At 39.8% G+C, this 18,216-nt stretch overlaps 1 protein-coding gene across 2 annotated transcripts in view; it reads right to left on the bottom strand.

The window, feature by feature from the left end:
* EPS15 (epidermal growth factor receptor pathway substrate 15) overlaps positions 1–18,216 on the bottom strand; it is a 105,679-nt gene that overhangs the window by 51,149 nt on the left and 36,314 nt on the right. For both annotated transcript variants that reach the window (XM_084787048.1, XM_084787049.1), the window contains exons 9-12: positions 12,178–12,267; positions 11,254–11,399; positions 9,036–9,192; positions 3,329–3,414 (exon numbers count right to left, since the gene is read on the bottom strand). In XM_084787048.1, coding sequence (XP_084643174.1) covers positions 3,329–3,414; positions 9,036–9,192; positions 11,254–11,399; positions 12,178–12,267 — 479 coding nt within the window. The remainder of the gene's footprint in view (positions 1–3,328; positions 3,415–9,035; positions 9,193–11,253; positions 11,400–12,177; positions 12,268–18,216) is intronic.

The raw sequence follows: 18,216 nt of genomic DNA, 5'->3' as shown, positions 1-18,216 counted from the left end.
CTGACCTCCACTATACTTTGTGGCATGCAAGCTTGTATACATGTAACACACACCCTCATGTTCCCATTGAATAATAACTTTAAAATTATTAAATCAAGATAAAACCTCTTTCTCTCCAGGAATGTTGCAAGAATTCAACAAAAAAATTTATATAAAGTGGATATAGCAAAATACCCAGTAACTGTTATAATTACCTAGCTTGGTTTTTTGACCCCAAATTATGATAATGAATGGGCCTGAGAGGATGTGGCTTTTGCTTCCTATGTTTCTGCTGAAAGGACAGACAGGAAGGAAGTAGAATCTAATAGATGTCAAAATATTGCCTCCTGCCTCAGCATAAATTGCCATGAGCATGCTATCCAAGTGACTGATGTAGTCTCAGTTTTTTGTACCCTTTCTTCTTCAAGAACTTCTCAGCTGGGCATGGTGGCGCACGCCTATAATCCCAGCACTAGGGTGGCAGAGGCAGGTGGATCTCTGTTGAGTTCAAGGCCAACATGGTCTACAAAGCAAGTCCCGGACAGCCACGGCTACACAGAGAAGCCTTGTCTGGGGGTAGAAGAGCAAAGAATGAATGAACTTCTCTTAGGGGGTTGGAAAGATGATTCAGTGGTTAAGAGCACAAGCTGCTCTTGCTGAGGACCTGAAATCCATTCCCAGTACCCACAAGTGCCTAGAACTTCGGCCCCGCTGGGATCCTACATCTTTGGCCACCACGGGCACTTGATTCACACGCACATACACATAAATAAATCTAAAACAAAACAAACCCCAGAACTTCACTGAGGCATTTTATTTTCAGAGAAAATATGGGATCTTATGGGATCCATCAACAGCTTTTAAGAATTGACTGGACATAGGCATACGTTTTGCCCCAGCACTCAGAAAGCAGAGTGAGTTTGAAGCCCGGTTGTACTACACACTGAGTTCTAAGACCAATTAGGGCTACACAGTGAGAGCCTGTCTTGAAACGATAAAAATAAATAGACAGTTTCTGAGGTGGAAAAAGAGCAACTAGCAACCTAAAGATTTTGAGAACAGCTTAACAAGAGATAGTTAACTTGGGCTACAAACCATGCGTAGATGCTTACAGTGTTAAAGGTATGTCCAGGCAAATGAAAACAGTGCAACCAGAGACAATAAACAGTAAGAGGTGGCAGGCTGAGGTGAGAGGCAATAAGCCCACTGCGTCATGTGGTTAGAGGAAAGGATGTCTGAACGTATACGTCTTCACAGGCTGTTAATGTCTGAGTATGTGGTCTTTAGCTGGTACTGCTCTCTGTGCGGTTGTGGGCAGTGTGGTGTGGCTGGAGGAGTAGGGTCGCTAGGAGTCACAGCCCCGCCCCACTGCCAGTGCAGTCTCTGCCTTCTGGTCTGGCTGCTGTATGAGAAGCTCTACATGCATTCCTGCTTCAGTGGGCGGAGCCACTTCCACTACCCAGCCTGCCTTGCTGTAATGCGCTGAACCCTCTGAAACTGTGAGCCATATAAATCCTTCCTCCCTTCAGTTACTTCTGTCACGTATTTCCTCACAGTAAGAAGAAAAGTGAGTGATACAACAATAAAGCAGCAGTGAGCCGTTATAGGACTCTGCTTAGTGTTGAAGGAAAAAGAGCAAACACAGAGTCTGCTCTTATTACGTTTTTATGGTGTCATAGGAGACAATATACTGTGGGAGGAGTCTAAGAATGGCCAGGATGACAGGGGAAACACTACGGGTGTTTTTTTGTTTTTTTTTGAGATAGGGTCTCTCTATGTAGCCCTGGCTATCCTGGAACTCTCTCTGTAGACTGAGCAAGCTTTAAATTTAGAGATCCACCTGCCTCTGCCCCCTGAATGCTCAAATTAAAGGCGTACACATCTATGCTCTGCAGAGGAACACCATGAAAGAAGAACCCTTTACATCACAATCAAAGAAGAAAACAAGATCCAACTAAGAACTAAAGCCAGGAGTTACTAGGGAACTGAGTAGTATATCCTACATCAGCTAGAAGTCTTGGGAATTAAACATTTTCATTTCTAAATCAATGAAAAAGCCAGAGAGGTGGCACAATGGACAAGACACTTGTCACCAAGCCTGGCAAAAAGTTTGATCCTCAAAGTCCACCTGGTGGGAGGAGAGAACTGAGTCCAGAAAGTTGTGCTCTGGCGTTTCCATGTGCCATAGCACATTCACACACATGTGTGCACAAACAAATACATAAATAAAATACATAGACGATAAAAAACAATAAAGATGGAGTCTTTCATCAGAGTAATTTAATAAATGTCATATATACTGTTTAAATTCTTTCTTGTTTCACAGTCATACACATTCATTCTAATATATTGTAAAAACTCATAGAGCCAAAAATCTCAAGAGTAAAAACTTTTATACAGAAAAATTGTATTCACCATAATGAAAGACTAGGTATATAATAAAATATCTTAAAGACTTGGTGATCTAATGCAAACTTTAAAAATTGAACGTTAATAGGTATAGCTTTAGTACAGGTAGATGACTCTTCCTGTGACATGGCATGGTGACATAATGAATGTTTGCCTATTTCACAGATGTCACTTAAAATAGTTTGAAAAATGTCATTTCATACATTAATGTATCACACAATGTTTTGCAACTTTTTAGGTTTCATAAAATAGTCACAAATTGTTTTCAGTCACTATACAGGACAGCCACATATCAGAGTTACTAAAAGCTTAACTGCCCAAATATCTAGCAAATATCAGTAATGGCAGAAAATAGAAAGCGCATTTTATCTCTGGTGTTCTAACTCCTATTAAAATAACTATAAAGGTATTTCATCCATTAAACAACTGTGAAAGACAAAAAAGCAAGTTGTAGAACACTGGAGAAATGTCTCTAACAGCTTGAGAAACACAGACGTGCCTCTTCCTATCTGGCTGTCTAAGTGCTAATACACATACAAGCAAGTAAGAATGTTCAGTGGCGCACTTACGGGCCTTGTGAAATCTAACATTATTACAGACACAGTAAACCAATGTTTATTTTGAACCATAGTAATAAAGTATAGTGGGGTGTGTGTGTGTGTGTGTGTGTGTGTGTGTGTGTGTGTGTGTGTATTTGTGTAGTACATGCACGTGTGTGTGGGGGTGTGAAGGCAAGAGGACAACAGTGGGCATCATCCTCTATCACCTGCCTTATATTTAATTTTTAGAAAGCATTCTGATTCCATTTAAGCATAAATGTGGTAAAGTAGCATTTATCAAAATATGCATTAGAAATGAGGATATGTAGATGCCATACACACATATTATACATATAATCTGCATGTGCGCTTATAGTCAGCTATAATTTTACTTTACATACCTCTGCAGGTCAACTATTTCATTGTTAAGGGTATCTAGTTCCTTAATAGCAGAGAAATCTGCAACAGGACTTGATCCTATGATGTTCTAAAAACAAAAAATTCACAGTTATACATTACTGCTACAAATGCTAAGCACTAAAAATGCTAAAAGCTATACTGAGAAATAAGCTATTTCATTTTACTACATTATTAGCACTTTACACTTATTTAATAAAATACTTAGCAAACCATATGTAGTACATAATTGTAATTATTCATGTACTTGTAAATTAAGACAGTTCCCTGACATTTCCCAGAAGGCTATTTTGAACCCACACCTCAGACCCTACTGCCTTTGTCACGTAATCTTAGTCTACCCAGAATTCTGTAGTAAATAAAACATATGACAGATTAGAAATTAATTTCTCCACTGAGATTTGTTATTTATCAGCAAGAGGTATGACGATTAATTTCCATTTATATTCTCTGGCACAGAATAAGTACATAAATGTTGTTGAATCTCAGAATTATAATAGTGGTTGGTTTTATTCAATTCAACAAACACTAACGTTCTGTTTTGTTTTGTTTTTGAGACAGAGCTTCTATGTGTAATAGCCCTGGCTGTCCTGAACTATGTAGACCAGGCTGGCCTCTAACTCACATAGATCCATCTGCCTCTGCCTCCTGAATGCTGGGGTTAAAGGTGTGTGCCACCATGCCTGGCCTAACAAATGCTAACTTTTGTTAAAAATGCTTTTAGCATCTATTCTATTTCATCTAAAACCACATATAAAACTATATATATGAAATCTTTCTTTCTTTCTTCCTTTCCTTTTTTTTTTTTTTTTTGGTTGTTGTTGCTATTATTATTGTTTTGGTTTTTTTATTTTTTGTTTGTTTTAAAGAGACCTTCAATTCTCTGTGTGTGTTTGTGTGTGCATATGTATACCACAGAGGCCAGGAAAAAGTCATCAGATCCCCTGGCACTGGAGTTCCAGGTGGCTGTGAGCAGTGTGACATGGTGCTAGGAGTCAAACTCCAGGTCCACTACAGCAGCAGTACACACACTTAACTGCTAAGCCCTCTCTCTGGCCCGTTTTCCTTTCCTGAGGCAGGGTCTCACTTACCTAGGCTGGCCTTAAACTTGCTATGGAGACAATGGCGACCTGGAATTCCTGATCCTCCTGCCTCTATCCACAAGCACTGTGGGCACTAGTGTACCCAACACTTAGTTATCAGAATTGGTTACCAAATGGTACTTATAGATACAAAATCTAGGTTTACTCTAGATTCTGTTATTTTGTTACCTATATGCTCTTCACAAAAATGAAGACGTTAATCTCTAGCAGTTTTCTTTTTTGAACTCCCATTGATGTCCTGTTTAGCTTTCTAAAGTCAGAACAAAAGGATAACTTTCTTTAAACACCTGACTTAGCCACACTATTACAATCTGATTGACAGATAACAGAATTATCAGCTTTTGGAAATGGTAAAACTGACACCTGACTGGATAGAACCTTAGAGATATTAGTGGCCTTATTAGCAAAACACAAAGCTGAGTATTAATACTAATGTGAATTTAAGGTATGTCACCACCATCTTGCACAGCAGAAGAAACCTAAAGTTCCACAATGTTCCATTTCCTCATCCTTATACAATCATTTAAAGTTTACTGAGCACTGTTAAGCTCATCAGTCAGCTCTCAAAAGTAATTTGAAAGGTAGATTATTAGGGAAGTCAGTATTAACTCAATTTAGAGCTGAGGAAACAGACCAAGTGCCTGCTCGAAGGTGAACCCAGCTATTAATTTGATCAAAGACTTCTGATTAAATTGAAAGTGTCATTTCACAACATGACCTTTGGCATTTGCATTCCAAAATAATTTAGGAAACACTGTGTTAAAAATAAACTTGGTAAACAGGTCAATAAAATTTAACAAATAATTCCTTCTGCTCTTTTTTTTAATATCACATTGCCTGTTAGTACTGAGTTGTTTTGACTATAGCATTGTCATCTATATGTATTCAATTAATTAAACTTCAAATTTTATATTAATTATAACTTCATATCAAGTATACTTCTTTTGAGGGGGTAGTTGAGACAATGCTTCCCCCTATATAGCCCATTGTATAGCCCAGGCTAGTCTTTTTTTTTTTTTTTTTTTTTTTAAGAAAGCAAGTTTATTAGACTGTGCTGCTCACTGAACTGCCATGTGCCCGGTCCAGCCTCCAGCTGTCCAGCACAAGATAGTTTGGCCAAGGCTCCCTGGGAGCTGGCCCATTGTTGGTACTGTCTCCATGGAGAGAAGACAGTGGTGCCAGTTCCCATGGGGTGTGGTGGGTTATTGGTCCCTTCATCTCCGATTGTAGGGCCACTGTGCTTCCTGCCTGGCTGACGACAGCTGGCTCCATGGCCCAGGCTAGTCTTAAACTTACTGTAAAGCTCCTGCCTCCGCCTCTGGAGTGCTGAGGGTACTGTGTACATTGCCATAATGATTCTCAAAAGTACTTAACTGTTTCACCAACCCTCACTGATACATATACCGTTATTGATGCTATTTTAAGTATACTTCTGCATGAGACAGTTATTCATTAAGTTTTAGCTTTATTTAAACTTGACCTGTGGTTTGGGATGAGTCAGCAAGCCAGGCAGGTGAAAAAAGAAAAAAATAGCACTTGATCTCACTTTCATCACCAAGAGTAATTTCTATCGCTTAAATGCTACTGAGAAATGTTCTACCAGAGGTGCAAGTATGCCAGGAAACACATGGCTTCCACACCTCTTCTGTCACTCCAGCTTTAAAAAGTGGCTCACATTTGACAGCCTTTGCTATTAAAATACCAACAGATAAGAAGAGAAAGTCAAACAAAATTAGTTTAACCTCAAACAAATTAGAAGGTGATAGCTTTATATGACTAAAATGGCATGCAAGCAAATATAGAAAAGTTCAGCTAAAATTATGTATAGCATGTGAAGGGTACACAAAGAAAAATGTAGCATGGCCTTTTAAAATATTTTATTCATTTATTTAATTTTGAATTATTTTTATGTGTATGAATGTTTGCTTACCTACAAGTCTGTGCCCCAAGTGTGTGCTTGGTGCCTGCGGAGACCAGAAGAGGGCTCTGGGTCTCCTGGAACTGGAGTTACAGATGACTGTGAGCTGCCATGCCTGTGAGCTGGAATCAAGCCCAGGTCTTCTGGTGGAGCAGCCAGTGCTCTTAACTGCTAAGGCATCTCTCCACACACGCTTTTTTGCTTAATTTTTATGTGAATGAATGTTTTGACTATATGTATGTAAGTGCACCATGAACATATAGTGCTGGTGGAGGCCAGAAGAGGCTGTCAGCTGCCCCTGGAACTGGACTTACAGCGAAGCCACCATGTGAGTGCAGGGAACAGAAGCCTGGATCCTTTGGAAGAGCTGTCGTCAGTGCTCCTAATTGCTGAGCCGTCTCATCTCTCTAGTCCCACATGCACCCTTCTTACAAGTATTTCTTTCACATTTTGTGCATTTCATAAAAGTCTCACTTTAGTGATTTTGAGTGGATTAAGGAGTCCAGGGAAGGCAAGCTATGGTGCATGCAAGGATCAAGTGACGCGTAATGAAGGCATGCTGACAACTGTTTTCACTGTTTATCAACTTTGCTGCATAAAAAAGCCCTCTCATTTCAAAATATATCAGGTAAGTAAAAACTGTAATGCTAAAATACAACAACAAAGACAGCATAAAATAAAGCTCTAACCTTGAGAGAGAGGAGAGTTAAGAAACTGACAGTACAAGAAAGGCGAAAGCAGAGTGCTGCAGAATGGAAAAAACAGTCCAAACTAGAAAAAACACAGAAAGGAGGAAAGCGACATTCAAAAGGATTAGTTGAAAGTACAAAAAATTCAGTACTTCTTTTTTTGTTTTTTAATGAATCAGAATATAAGGAGAACAGAGATTATTTCAAAGTACATACAAATTTTATTTTAATTTTTGGTTAATAGATAAGACAATCGTTATAAAATGTTTCCATGAATCTGGCACCAAAAGACAAAGTATGCTCTCATGAATGGACTTCTGAGAAGTCTACAATCCCATGTGTTCACTAGTGTACAGATTTCAATGAACAGACAAATTGATTCAGTAAACTGGGCAGTGGTGGCGCACACCTTTAATCCCAGCACTCGGGAGGCAGAGACAGGCAGATCTCTGTGAGTTCAAGGCCAGCCTGGTCTACAAAGCAAGTCCAGGACAGCCAAGGCTGCACAGAGAAACTCTGTCTCGGGGGAAAAAATTGATTCAGTAATTTCTGTTCTCCTGGGAACTAGGGTTGATGGTCATTTCAGGCATTATAAATTAAGAATACAGAAAAAAAAAAAACTCTACACAAGTGAAGTCTACAGTGCTGCCCAGCTGGGCTGCAGGAGCAGAGCCGAAAGCAGAAGCAAAACCAGTGCCTTCATCTTTCTGTTGAGTGTCACCTTCAGCCTCCCCACAGCCCACGGACCCATGCCACACACCAGAGTGGCCCATCCCAAAACTCACAAAGTACACAAACTTGTTTGTAAAACTAGTTCTCAGGACCTGGCAGTGGCAAATTCCATTTAGTTTACTTGGGAAAATCCAATTTTGACTTTTGCTAGGTTAAAATGCAATTTTAAACTATGTTACAAAATAAATACAAAATCAAAACATTTTATTGATACTTGAGAGTTCTTAGTAACACATATTTGACATTTCCCATTATATACAACCCTGAAAAACCACTACAGCAATATTTATGTTATAGGTGAAAGGAGATTTAAAGAAACAAAGTTTGTGTGGGATATCTTATTTTGGTTGTTTGGTTGGTTTTTGAGATGAGTTCTCCTTGTGCTGCCCAGGATAGCCTTGAACTTCTGGGTTCAAGAATTCTTTAGCCTCAGCCTTCCCAGGAGCTGAGACTACAGGTTCATATGATACCTGGTTATTTAATTCTAAAAGCAACTAAATACACTATATGTAAGTCCTTTGGAAGGTCTATTATAGACCAGAATATTCTAAATGTTCTATATTAAAAAGAGTCTCTAGATAAGCAAGAAAAAATTCCAAGTACAACATGGCAAAAATGAAGATGTGCTGATAATTTCCACAGACATCCAGTGAACTTCTATCTGTTTAGATATAAAGTTCAGCTGTATACTAAGAATGATGATCCTCCTACGGCAAATGCCGAACACAGCTATATCCTCAACATACAGTTTTTCTTGAAAAACTGAAACTAAGCAATCACTGTCTCCTAGATTTGGTTTCCAATTTTGTATTGTTTTCTGTAAGAGTAAATCACCAAGTAACAATTTATTTCTTACAGCTACCATTTCAACTCTATTCACAAAAATTGGCTAGGCAAGGCACATGCCTATAATCCTGGCATTTGGGAAGTGAAGGCAGGGAGGATCACAAGTTCAAGGTAATTTTCAGCTACATAGAATATTCAATGCCAGCCTGAGCTTATATGAGACCCTGTTTGAAAAAAAACATTAATCTCTTCTATTTAATATGGTAAAGTACAGCTGCCATATGAATAATGAATAGTGGCGTTGACAAGCTACAGTTGAAGGACGCTGTGGAAGGTATATGAGCATATGCACAGACACACGCTAAAGCACCAACAGCGGATGACCTGTCCCTCTGCTTCTGGGACTGACACAGCACTTGTCCCTCTCTATCAGGCATGCAGGTCTTCCTTGAAGTCATCTTACCTTTTGTAAACTGGACCTGTCTGATGGTGGAATCATCTCTGGAGTGAGAATATGAGGAGGGTCAATGCCTTTTATTAGCTTTTGATTGATTAAATGAAAAGCCAAGGCAAACTGGTCTTTTGAAAGCTTCCCACAGTCCTTTGTGTCACATAGTGCCCTACACAAATAAGCAAAACAGTACATAAGTGCTACAATTATTACCCCAAAACTCCAGGAGAAAAAATATGACTATAATTTAAAATTAAAAACCAATCAGCTGTGAAAAAAAAAAGGCAGATCACAACCTGTTCAAAACTAACATAAATGTTATAGAGGTGGACCACATTAAGATGCTAAAAAGATATGAAAGGCTCAGGAAACATCACAGAAGAGAGAGCAGGAAAAAAAATGTATGAGCAGGAAGATGGAGAGAGATGCTGTGAAGGGCTGTCTTCTGGACATGACACGGCTGTTGCCTTCACAAGCACAACAGCTGTGGTCACCCGTACAAGACTGAACCAGTCAACACTGCAGCACCAACAGGAGAGAAGCACACGAGGCCCTAGCCTTAACTGAGGTAGTTAATGGCTGCAGGGGAAAGGAAGTCCTTTTTCTTCAGTGAAGTAGTTGTGGATTAATTGTACATGATCCAGTAAATATCTTTACACCCATATACATGCAAGCAACCATAATTAAGCTCAGGAGGATAGGAAACAAATAAAAACATAAAAGTTAAAAGGAGACAGGTGGTAAAGAAGAGCTCCAGAGCGTGGAACGGTGGTAACAGAGGGCAATGGAGTGTGTGAACAGTCAAAACATATTATACATATATATGTATGAAATTGTCAAATAATGAGTTAAAAAAATTAAAGAGCACCAAAAAGCACAGTAAAACTTGTCAATTGGAGGGAAAGAATGAATGTTTTATTTTATCTGCCTTTCCTTTCTTCTTTTTAAAGTTCAGCTTTTTAAAGGCTTACTTTTTTGAAAGTCAGTGTGGCCTGATGCAAAGACTGGAGCATAGTATCAAGCCAAATGTGGATTCCACCTTTCCTCTTTATGCCTCCTTATAGCCTCAAACAAAACCTTTTGAGGTCTCAAGTCTTAGTTTATTCAACTGTAAGTAAAGATATCCACTTTGTAAGGTACCACGAGAAAGGCAACATATGCCTGAGCATAGCAACACACCCATTTGTGACAGCTGCCACTTACGTGTGCTTAACCTAGGTGCTCATAGGTAGCCGATTATCAGCTCCACGAGTTTAATCTTTTTCAGTCTTAATACTCATCACTCTTAAGACAGACCTACTATGCTCTGCTCTCTTCAAGTTTCTCTCTGCAACTTTCTGTGTTTGTTTCTTCTTAAAAATTTCAAGATAACCTCTGGGTCAGGGTGGTAGCAGGCATGACAAATCACTTTCATATCCATTATCATATGTAGTATGAAATGCACTCCTAAGAAACAAGTGTCATGCAAATGCATAATGCGCATACATCTTATAGGAACAGACAGGTACACTATTTTTTCTTTTTTAGTTAAATAAAATACTATCCTGTCCCAGGCATGGTGGTGCACGCCTTTAATCCCATTCTCTCTTAAGACGACTCCCAGAGGATAACCAGCACAAACAAACGTTGCACGCTGACAACCTAGTAAGTAGCTGATGCAGTCAGCTTTCAAAAGCTTCAAGCAAACAGACCATTCTTGAGTTTTGGAACTTTGTCTTTTTTTTTTAATTCCATTCTTGAATTTTTGTTCATTATGCATAATAATCCTTCAAATTTGCATTTCCTCTATAAAAAATGAAACATACTAACCTGTTCATAGAAGTAGTAAAAAATGTGAATGTATAAAACTAGAGTTTTATACAAAACCATATATACACCAGAACACATACTTTTTTTTTCCTTTATTAATTTATTCTTGTTACATCTCAATGGCTATCCCATCCCTTGTATCCTCCCATTCTTCCCTCCCTCCCATTTTCCCCTTATTCCCCTCCCCTATGACTGCTCCTGAGGGGGATTACCTCACCCTGTATATGTTCATAGGGTATCAAGTCTCTTCTTGGTAACCTGCTGTCCTTCCTCTGAGTGCCACCAGGTCTCCCCCTCCAGGGGACATGGTCAAAGGTGAGGCACCAGAGTATGTGAGAAAGTAATATCCTACTCTCTACTCTACTGTGGAGAATGCAGAACACATACTTTAAAAAAAAAATCTATTAAAATAATTTCTTACCAAATGTGGGCTAGCAAGGCAGAAGGTAAACCTGTTTTCAGAAAGGTTTCACGGACCTCCAGTCCAGATACATATCCATCCATATCCTTATCCGTTTTCAGAAAGATTTCATCATATTTAGCTTTTTCTGCAGGGGATACAACCCACTGGAGTAGGAGAAAAAAGTTGTGTCAAAATGAAGCCAGTACACATCTGATTCTCTTTCCAAGCATATCAATGTCTGTCAGCAACCTTAACAAACCCACCAGATATCCTTGATGTCAGTGCACTGCCTCCCACACATCACAGCCAAACAGTACAAACAGAAGGCAATAGAATTAAAGTCAATTAGGACATTTACAAATGCCAATCTAACATTTTTAAGTAGCCAGTGAAGTCAAGCACAATTAAGCCTGACCTATGAATTCCCATACTAAAACCAGCAACTGGCAAAACCTGAATAAACAAATTATCTAGATAATTCCCAAGCTTTAGTTTCTAGTCTCATGCAGCATTCTTGCCCAGAGTGGAACACGCACATGCTGTCATTAGTTGGCTTTACACAATCTGACGAGATAGGTCAGAGGAAGTAAGAACTGATCAGAATAACGTGATCTGAAGAATCAAAACTGACTACAGATTAAAAAACAATTATTATGACAGGGCAAAGCCAGTTAAACATCCACAGGACTGAGGAGCACCTGCCTTCTTTGGGGCATCATGTGACGCAGGTTCAATGAAAGGCAGTGCAGCATCTCTGATTGCTCCTTCTATCTTTATCAATCACATCCATGCACTTTTTAAAAGCAAAAGCCTTTAAGACTGGTAAATCTCTACCTGTCTGAGCGGTGCCTTGGGAGGTAAAGTGCCTAAAGGTGGTAAGGAGTGGCAAGCTTCCGTGGCTGCTGCAGAGGGGATCAACCCCATGGAGCCTGATATACTGACCGTTTTTCTCTTAGAAGGCGGCATCAGGGCTGGAGGCAAGGACATTGGCACAGGTTCTTTCTCCAGTGCACAGTACACCAAAAACATGGCCTTGAAGATAACCAAAACAGTCAAATATATCTAAAAATTATTACAAAATTCACTGAGCTAATAATCCCTGTTCAACAATAAATCATTTTCAATCTGTCTCAAATACAGACCCTAGCTAAGACTCCTAGCAATGGGGGATATGGAGCCTGAATCAGCCTCCTCCTGTAACCACAAAAGACTTCCAACGGAGAGACTGGGACACCAACCCAGCCACAGAACCTTAGACCTACAATTTCTCCTGCCAACAAGATATGCAGAGGTAAAGATGGAGCAAAAATTGAGGTAATGGCCAACCAGTGACTGGCCCAGCTTGAGACCTATGCCCCGAGAGAGAGCCCACCCCGACACTATTCATGATATTCTGCTATACTTCCAGATGGGCACTTAGCATAACTAACATCTGAGAGGTTTCACCCAGCAACTGATAGAAACAGATGCAGAGACACACAGCCAAACACTAGGCCGAGCTTGGGGAATTCTGTAAAAGAGGACGAACAAAGGATTCAAAGAGCCAGAGAAGGCAAGGACACCGCAAGAAAACATACAGAATCAACTAACCTGGGCCCATAGGGGCTCACAGAACTGAACCACCAACCAGAAAGCATGCATGGGACAGACCTGGGCCCTCTGCACACATGTAACAGAGGTGCAGCCCAGTCTTCACGTGGCACTCCTAACAGCAGCAGCAGGAGTGGGATCTGACTTCTGCTGCCTGTCTGCCTGGGGATCCCTTTCTCTTAACTGGGCTACCTTGTTAGTCACAACAGAAGATGATGTGCCTAGTCCTACAACTTGATATGCTAAGGTGGGTTGATGTCCACGGCAGAGCTGCCCTTCTCTGAGGAGAAAGGGAGCAGGACATAGGGGAAGGGAAACGGAGAGGAAGGGACTGGGAATAGAGGAGGGAGGGGAAACTGCTCAAAAGTGTGAAAATTAATTAATTAATTAATTTAAAAATATGTAATATATATATGATTTTCTATGAGAAATTCACTCATTGAGTTAATCACAGTTCAGTAACAAATCATTTTCAGGTTGTCTCAGATAGACAAATAGATAGACAGACAGACAGACAGGATAAGATAAGACAAGATAAGGTGTAGACAGACAGACAGTTTTAGACAGGGTTTCCCTGTGTAGCCCTGGCTGTCCTAGACTTGCTCTGGAGACCAGGCTGGCCTTGAACTCAGAGATCTGCCTGCTTCTTCTGTCTCCAGAGTTCTGGGATTAAAGTTGTGAGTCACCATTGCCCGGCATCTCAAATCTTTTTTAAAAGAGAGAAGAGAGGAGAAAAGGGGAAGAAGCAAAAGGAAAAAGGAAGAAAAAATAAAGAACTCAAAGCTAAATAATTCTTAAAAAGAAATACTCAGCAAAATCTTAGAGGCATACCCTTCGATTGAAGTTCTTGTAATAGCAAAGATTATAAGAATTAGTAGAAAATGCTGTCTATAAAGAAATCTCCTAATATACAAAATCCTCATAGAAATGAATATACCATAAACTTAAGTTCAATTTTAAAAAATGGACAAAGAGTATAAACAACTAGTTTAAAAAAAAAAAAGGGACACCACAAACAGCCCATGCTTTAACATATAAAAGCCATACTTAAGTTCACTCTCAAACTAAAACTGCAGATTAAAATTACAGTGGGTTAACATTTAGCCTAAGCGGCAAGAATCCCAAGTTCCACGGTGTACTTGGCGGCTGAACTGTGGGGAAAGAGGCACGGTCAGACATTGCTAGTGGGCACTGAAGGGTAACAGATGCCACTTTAGCAGGATTATTTGGAGCAGAGGGCAGCTGGGCAACAGACACAAGATACTTTGCCATAAACCACCCTGTAGCCTCTGTTCTCAAGTGCATGTATAAACCACAGCCCCACTTAACTTTACACATCTTAAAAGACTGTGGATCAGACACTTATACAAGAGGCATTACTACTAGCCTTTATCTATCGTTAGAGCCTTTCCACAATTTGTGGCCTCTAGTGACTGAGGTCCTTTTCTTTGTCTTGTCATTTATGTATGCTGAAGACATATATAATATATGTATACATAAAAGACTAGTACATAATAGTGTGGTTCTTTTTTCTGTTTTCTTTCTTTCTTTTTTTCTTTCTTTTTTTTTTTTTTTGTTCCCCCGAAACAGGGTCTCTCTGTGTAGCCCTGACTGTCCTGGACTTGCTTTGTAGACCAGGCTGGCCTCGAACTCACAGCGATCCGCCTGCCTCTGCCTCCTAAATGCTGGGATTAAAGGTGTGTGCCACCACCGCCCGGCAATAGCCTGGTTCTAAGCCACTTCTTGGAGCTTTTCTTTCACTAAATTGTCTCCTAAGTAAATATGAATTACACATATTAATACAATATTCTTTCTTTCGGGAACATATTTTTTGTTGCATGAATCCCAGCCAAGAACTTACAAAAGCTAGAGGAAAAACTAGTTTTTCCTTCTTCCTCAGGAAAACACCAAATGGCAGATAACACCAGTGCAGCAGGAAGGCCTGCAGGACAGGGGTGGGGTTAGGGGGCTAGGATTAGTAGGCCTCCACTGAGGATTCTGCAGTGGTCTAAGGGGCCATGGCTGTGGGGCTCACGGAAGTAAAGCTGAAGACAAGGAGTGGATCCCCGGCCCGGCTGCCTGGTTAAGGACACGAAGATAAGGAATCCGAGATAATTGGCTTTTTTCCTGGGCGCATCCCTAAAGGATGAGGTTCTCAAGATCATGCCAGTGCAGAAGCAGACACGGGCTGGCCAGCGGACCAGCTTCAAGGCTTTTGTCGCTATTGGGGACTACAACGGTCACGTTGGTCTTGGTGGTAAGTGCTCCAAGGAGGTAGCCACTGCTATCCAAGGGGCCATCATCTTGGCCAAGCTTTCCTTCGTCCCTGTGTGGAGAGGCTACTGGGGGAACAAGATTGGCAAGCCACACACTGTTCCATGCAAGGTGACGGGCCGCTGTGGCTCTGTTTTGGTGCGTGTCATCCCTGTCCCCAGAGGCACTGGCATTGTCTCTGCTCCTGTGCCCAAGAAGCTACTGATGATGGCCAGTATTGATGACTGCTACACATCAGCCAGGGGCTGCACTGCCCCCCTGGGCAACTTCGCCAAGGCCACTTTGGATGCCATCTCCAAGACGTACAGCTACCTGACACTTGACCTCTGGAAAGAAACTGTGTTCACCAAATCTCCTTATTAGGAATTCACTGAACATCTTGTGAAAACCCACACCAGAGTCTCTGTTCAGAGGATCCAGGCTCTAGCTGTGGCTAGCACATAAGGGCTTTTATACAAGAAAAATAAAGTGAATTAACTCTGTTTAAAAAAACAAAAGAAAAAAACCCCTAGGTTTCTCCTCTACAGAACTCAAATCCTGAGTACTATCCTTTTGAAGGGCAAACTCTCTTCCCTTTGGCTCAACCATCTCATCCCCAGGAACCTATCCTTTCATTTATGTGCCTACATATGAAATGACTCTGCATCAGCACCTAATTGTCCATCAATAAAAGACTAACTTAAAAATTATGTTATACCTATATAATGAAAACCTATGAAGAAAAAAAATCACAAAGCCAGGCAGTGATGGTGCCACCTTTAGCCCCATCTGAGTTTGAGGCCAGTCTTATCTACAGAATAAATTCCAGGACAGCCAGGACTACGAAGAGAAAATCCTGTCTCAAAAAAAAAACAACAACAAAACAAAGTCATGAGAAAGCTTTCTGGCATCGTCTTCACAAATATATAGTTTCCAAAATCTACCAAATTATATACTTAAATTGGAAGCAATCCATTTTATGCAATCTCAAAAACAATATACCAATAAAAAAATAAGCACAAAGTATTCTATGAGAAAATAAGTCCAAAGATCTAAAGTACATTGATAACAGAAAAGAGTACAGTGCGGAACATACACCTCCATTGTGTGTGTGTGTGTGTGTGTGTGTGTGTGTGTGTGTAGTGTGCTATCTTCTAGGGAAAAGAGGAATAATTATTCGCAACTTGTATACATTTGGACCAGGAAATTCAAGGATAAACCAGAAATTTTAAAAAGTAGCTGCTCAGAGAAAAACTACATCAGTTGAGGGCACAGATGGATCTTTTTCACTATCTTTTCGTATTAATTTTCATCTATCAGAATGTACTACCTATTTTATACTCATATCTACAGCATGTATATTAAAAAGCACTCCCTGCCTATAGAACATCCCAGGATATAACCTGTCCATTTTATTTACTTTTTTCAAAATTTAAAATGTTTGTGTGTATCACTTGTGTAAAACACTGTAACTTCCCCATGTTAAAGGTTGTAAGACACCTTTCAGACTCTCAGAAGATGACATTTCTATAGCTTTAAAAAAATAAAAACTATATAATAGAAAGATAATATTTTAGTCCTGTGAAATCACTCAGTTACATGGAACCTCTGGAAGGATTCTTGCAGAAACTGGGAAACAGTGTGCATTACTGATTTCCTTCCACTGAAAAGTAATTCTCTCAGGAGGAAATCTGCTTTGCGCGCCTATCTGAACTTCTAAGTTTGAGTTTTATAGAGTTTTCAAATCAGTACTGGCTGAGTACTCAGTACAACTGTGACCCACAATTTCTATGAAAGCTAATATTTTGCAAATGAAGAAAATGAAGTTCAAGGATGCTAATTTGCCTGATACCAATGTTTTAAAGAAGTACAGGTATGGTACACACTGAAGTACATGATGTGAGAGGCCTATAACCCTAGTGCTCAGGACCAAGCAGCAGAGGACTGAATTTGAGGCTAGCCTACATCATACGAGCCTGTCTCAAAAAAAATATTATATTATATTATATATACATATATGGTTCAAACCAGGATCTACTAGGTACAGAATCCTTGCTGGATAGAAAGAAATTCAATCAGCATTAACAATAGCACCTGTGTAATAACTTGCACTACCACCATTTCCTTTATAACTGGAAAAGCTAAACCTGACCTGTAGACCCAGATTATAGTGGCATCAGAATCTCCTGGACAGCTAAGTAGCTTTATAATTGGAATTTTGGAATCAGTAAAGCTGGCAATGGGCCAAAGACTCTCCATCTCTAATAAGTTCCCAGGTGACTCTGATACTGTGTATCCAGGGATAGGCACACCAAGCCTTTTCCACACACTAGACAAAAACAACAAGAATTAAATGTCAGTTTGAAAACAGATGGATGCTGTCTCCAAAAACTTGACACTCCAGAAAGGGTGCAAACACCCTTGCCAGCCAAATTCACAGTGAACAAAGTATTAGACTGGCACTCTGCTAAGAGAAGTGACTAACATGCATGGAAAGGTCAGCATTCTTGTTGCAGATGGAAGTCATTTCCTGGAAAAGTGGACAATAAGCAAAAAAAAAAAAAAAAAAAAAAAAAGGAATGCTTGCCATCTGCTGCCAATAGACAATACATTTCTTTCCTAAAAGTTAAAAAAGTTATTAATTTCATGTGTCTTGAAAATAGCTGCCCTGACAAAACTAAAGCCAATTTTTTCACTAAAATATTAAAGGCAAGTAGATTAATTTTAGTGCTGCTGGACTATGACTTTGTTTTCTTAATATACTGTATTTATCCTAAAGGAAGACTGCAACTGAAACAAAAACAGCAACCACATCAAATGATCCCATAACCCCACCTGCTCCCATGTGTGCCTTGCATGTGAAAAGAGATAAATGCTAGTTTTCAAACTGGTATATACTAAACAAGTGCAGTTACATAGAAAGACACTAAACTAAAAAGCTTTTAGGATATCTTTTTATTTAAAAAGGGCACACACACTTAACCCTAGAGCTTGGGAGAAAGAGGTAGGTGAATCTCCAAATTCAAGGCCAGCCTAATCTATAGAGGGAAGTTTCAGGACAGCTAGAGCTACAGAGAAACTCAGCCTCAAAAACAAAACAACAACAAAAAACCCAAACAAATGCCAGGCATGGTGGCA

The sequence above is a fragment of the Acomys minous genome (genome assembly GCF_964271855.1).
Source record: "Acomys minous genome assembly, chromosome: 6".
NCBI lineage: Eukaryota > Metazoa > Chordata > Mammalia > Rodentia > Muridae > Acomys > Acomys minous.
Note: the sequence above shows the minus strand (reverse complement) of the source record. Positions and strands in the feature narration are given on the sequence as shown.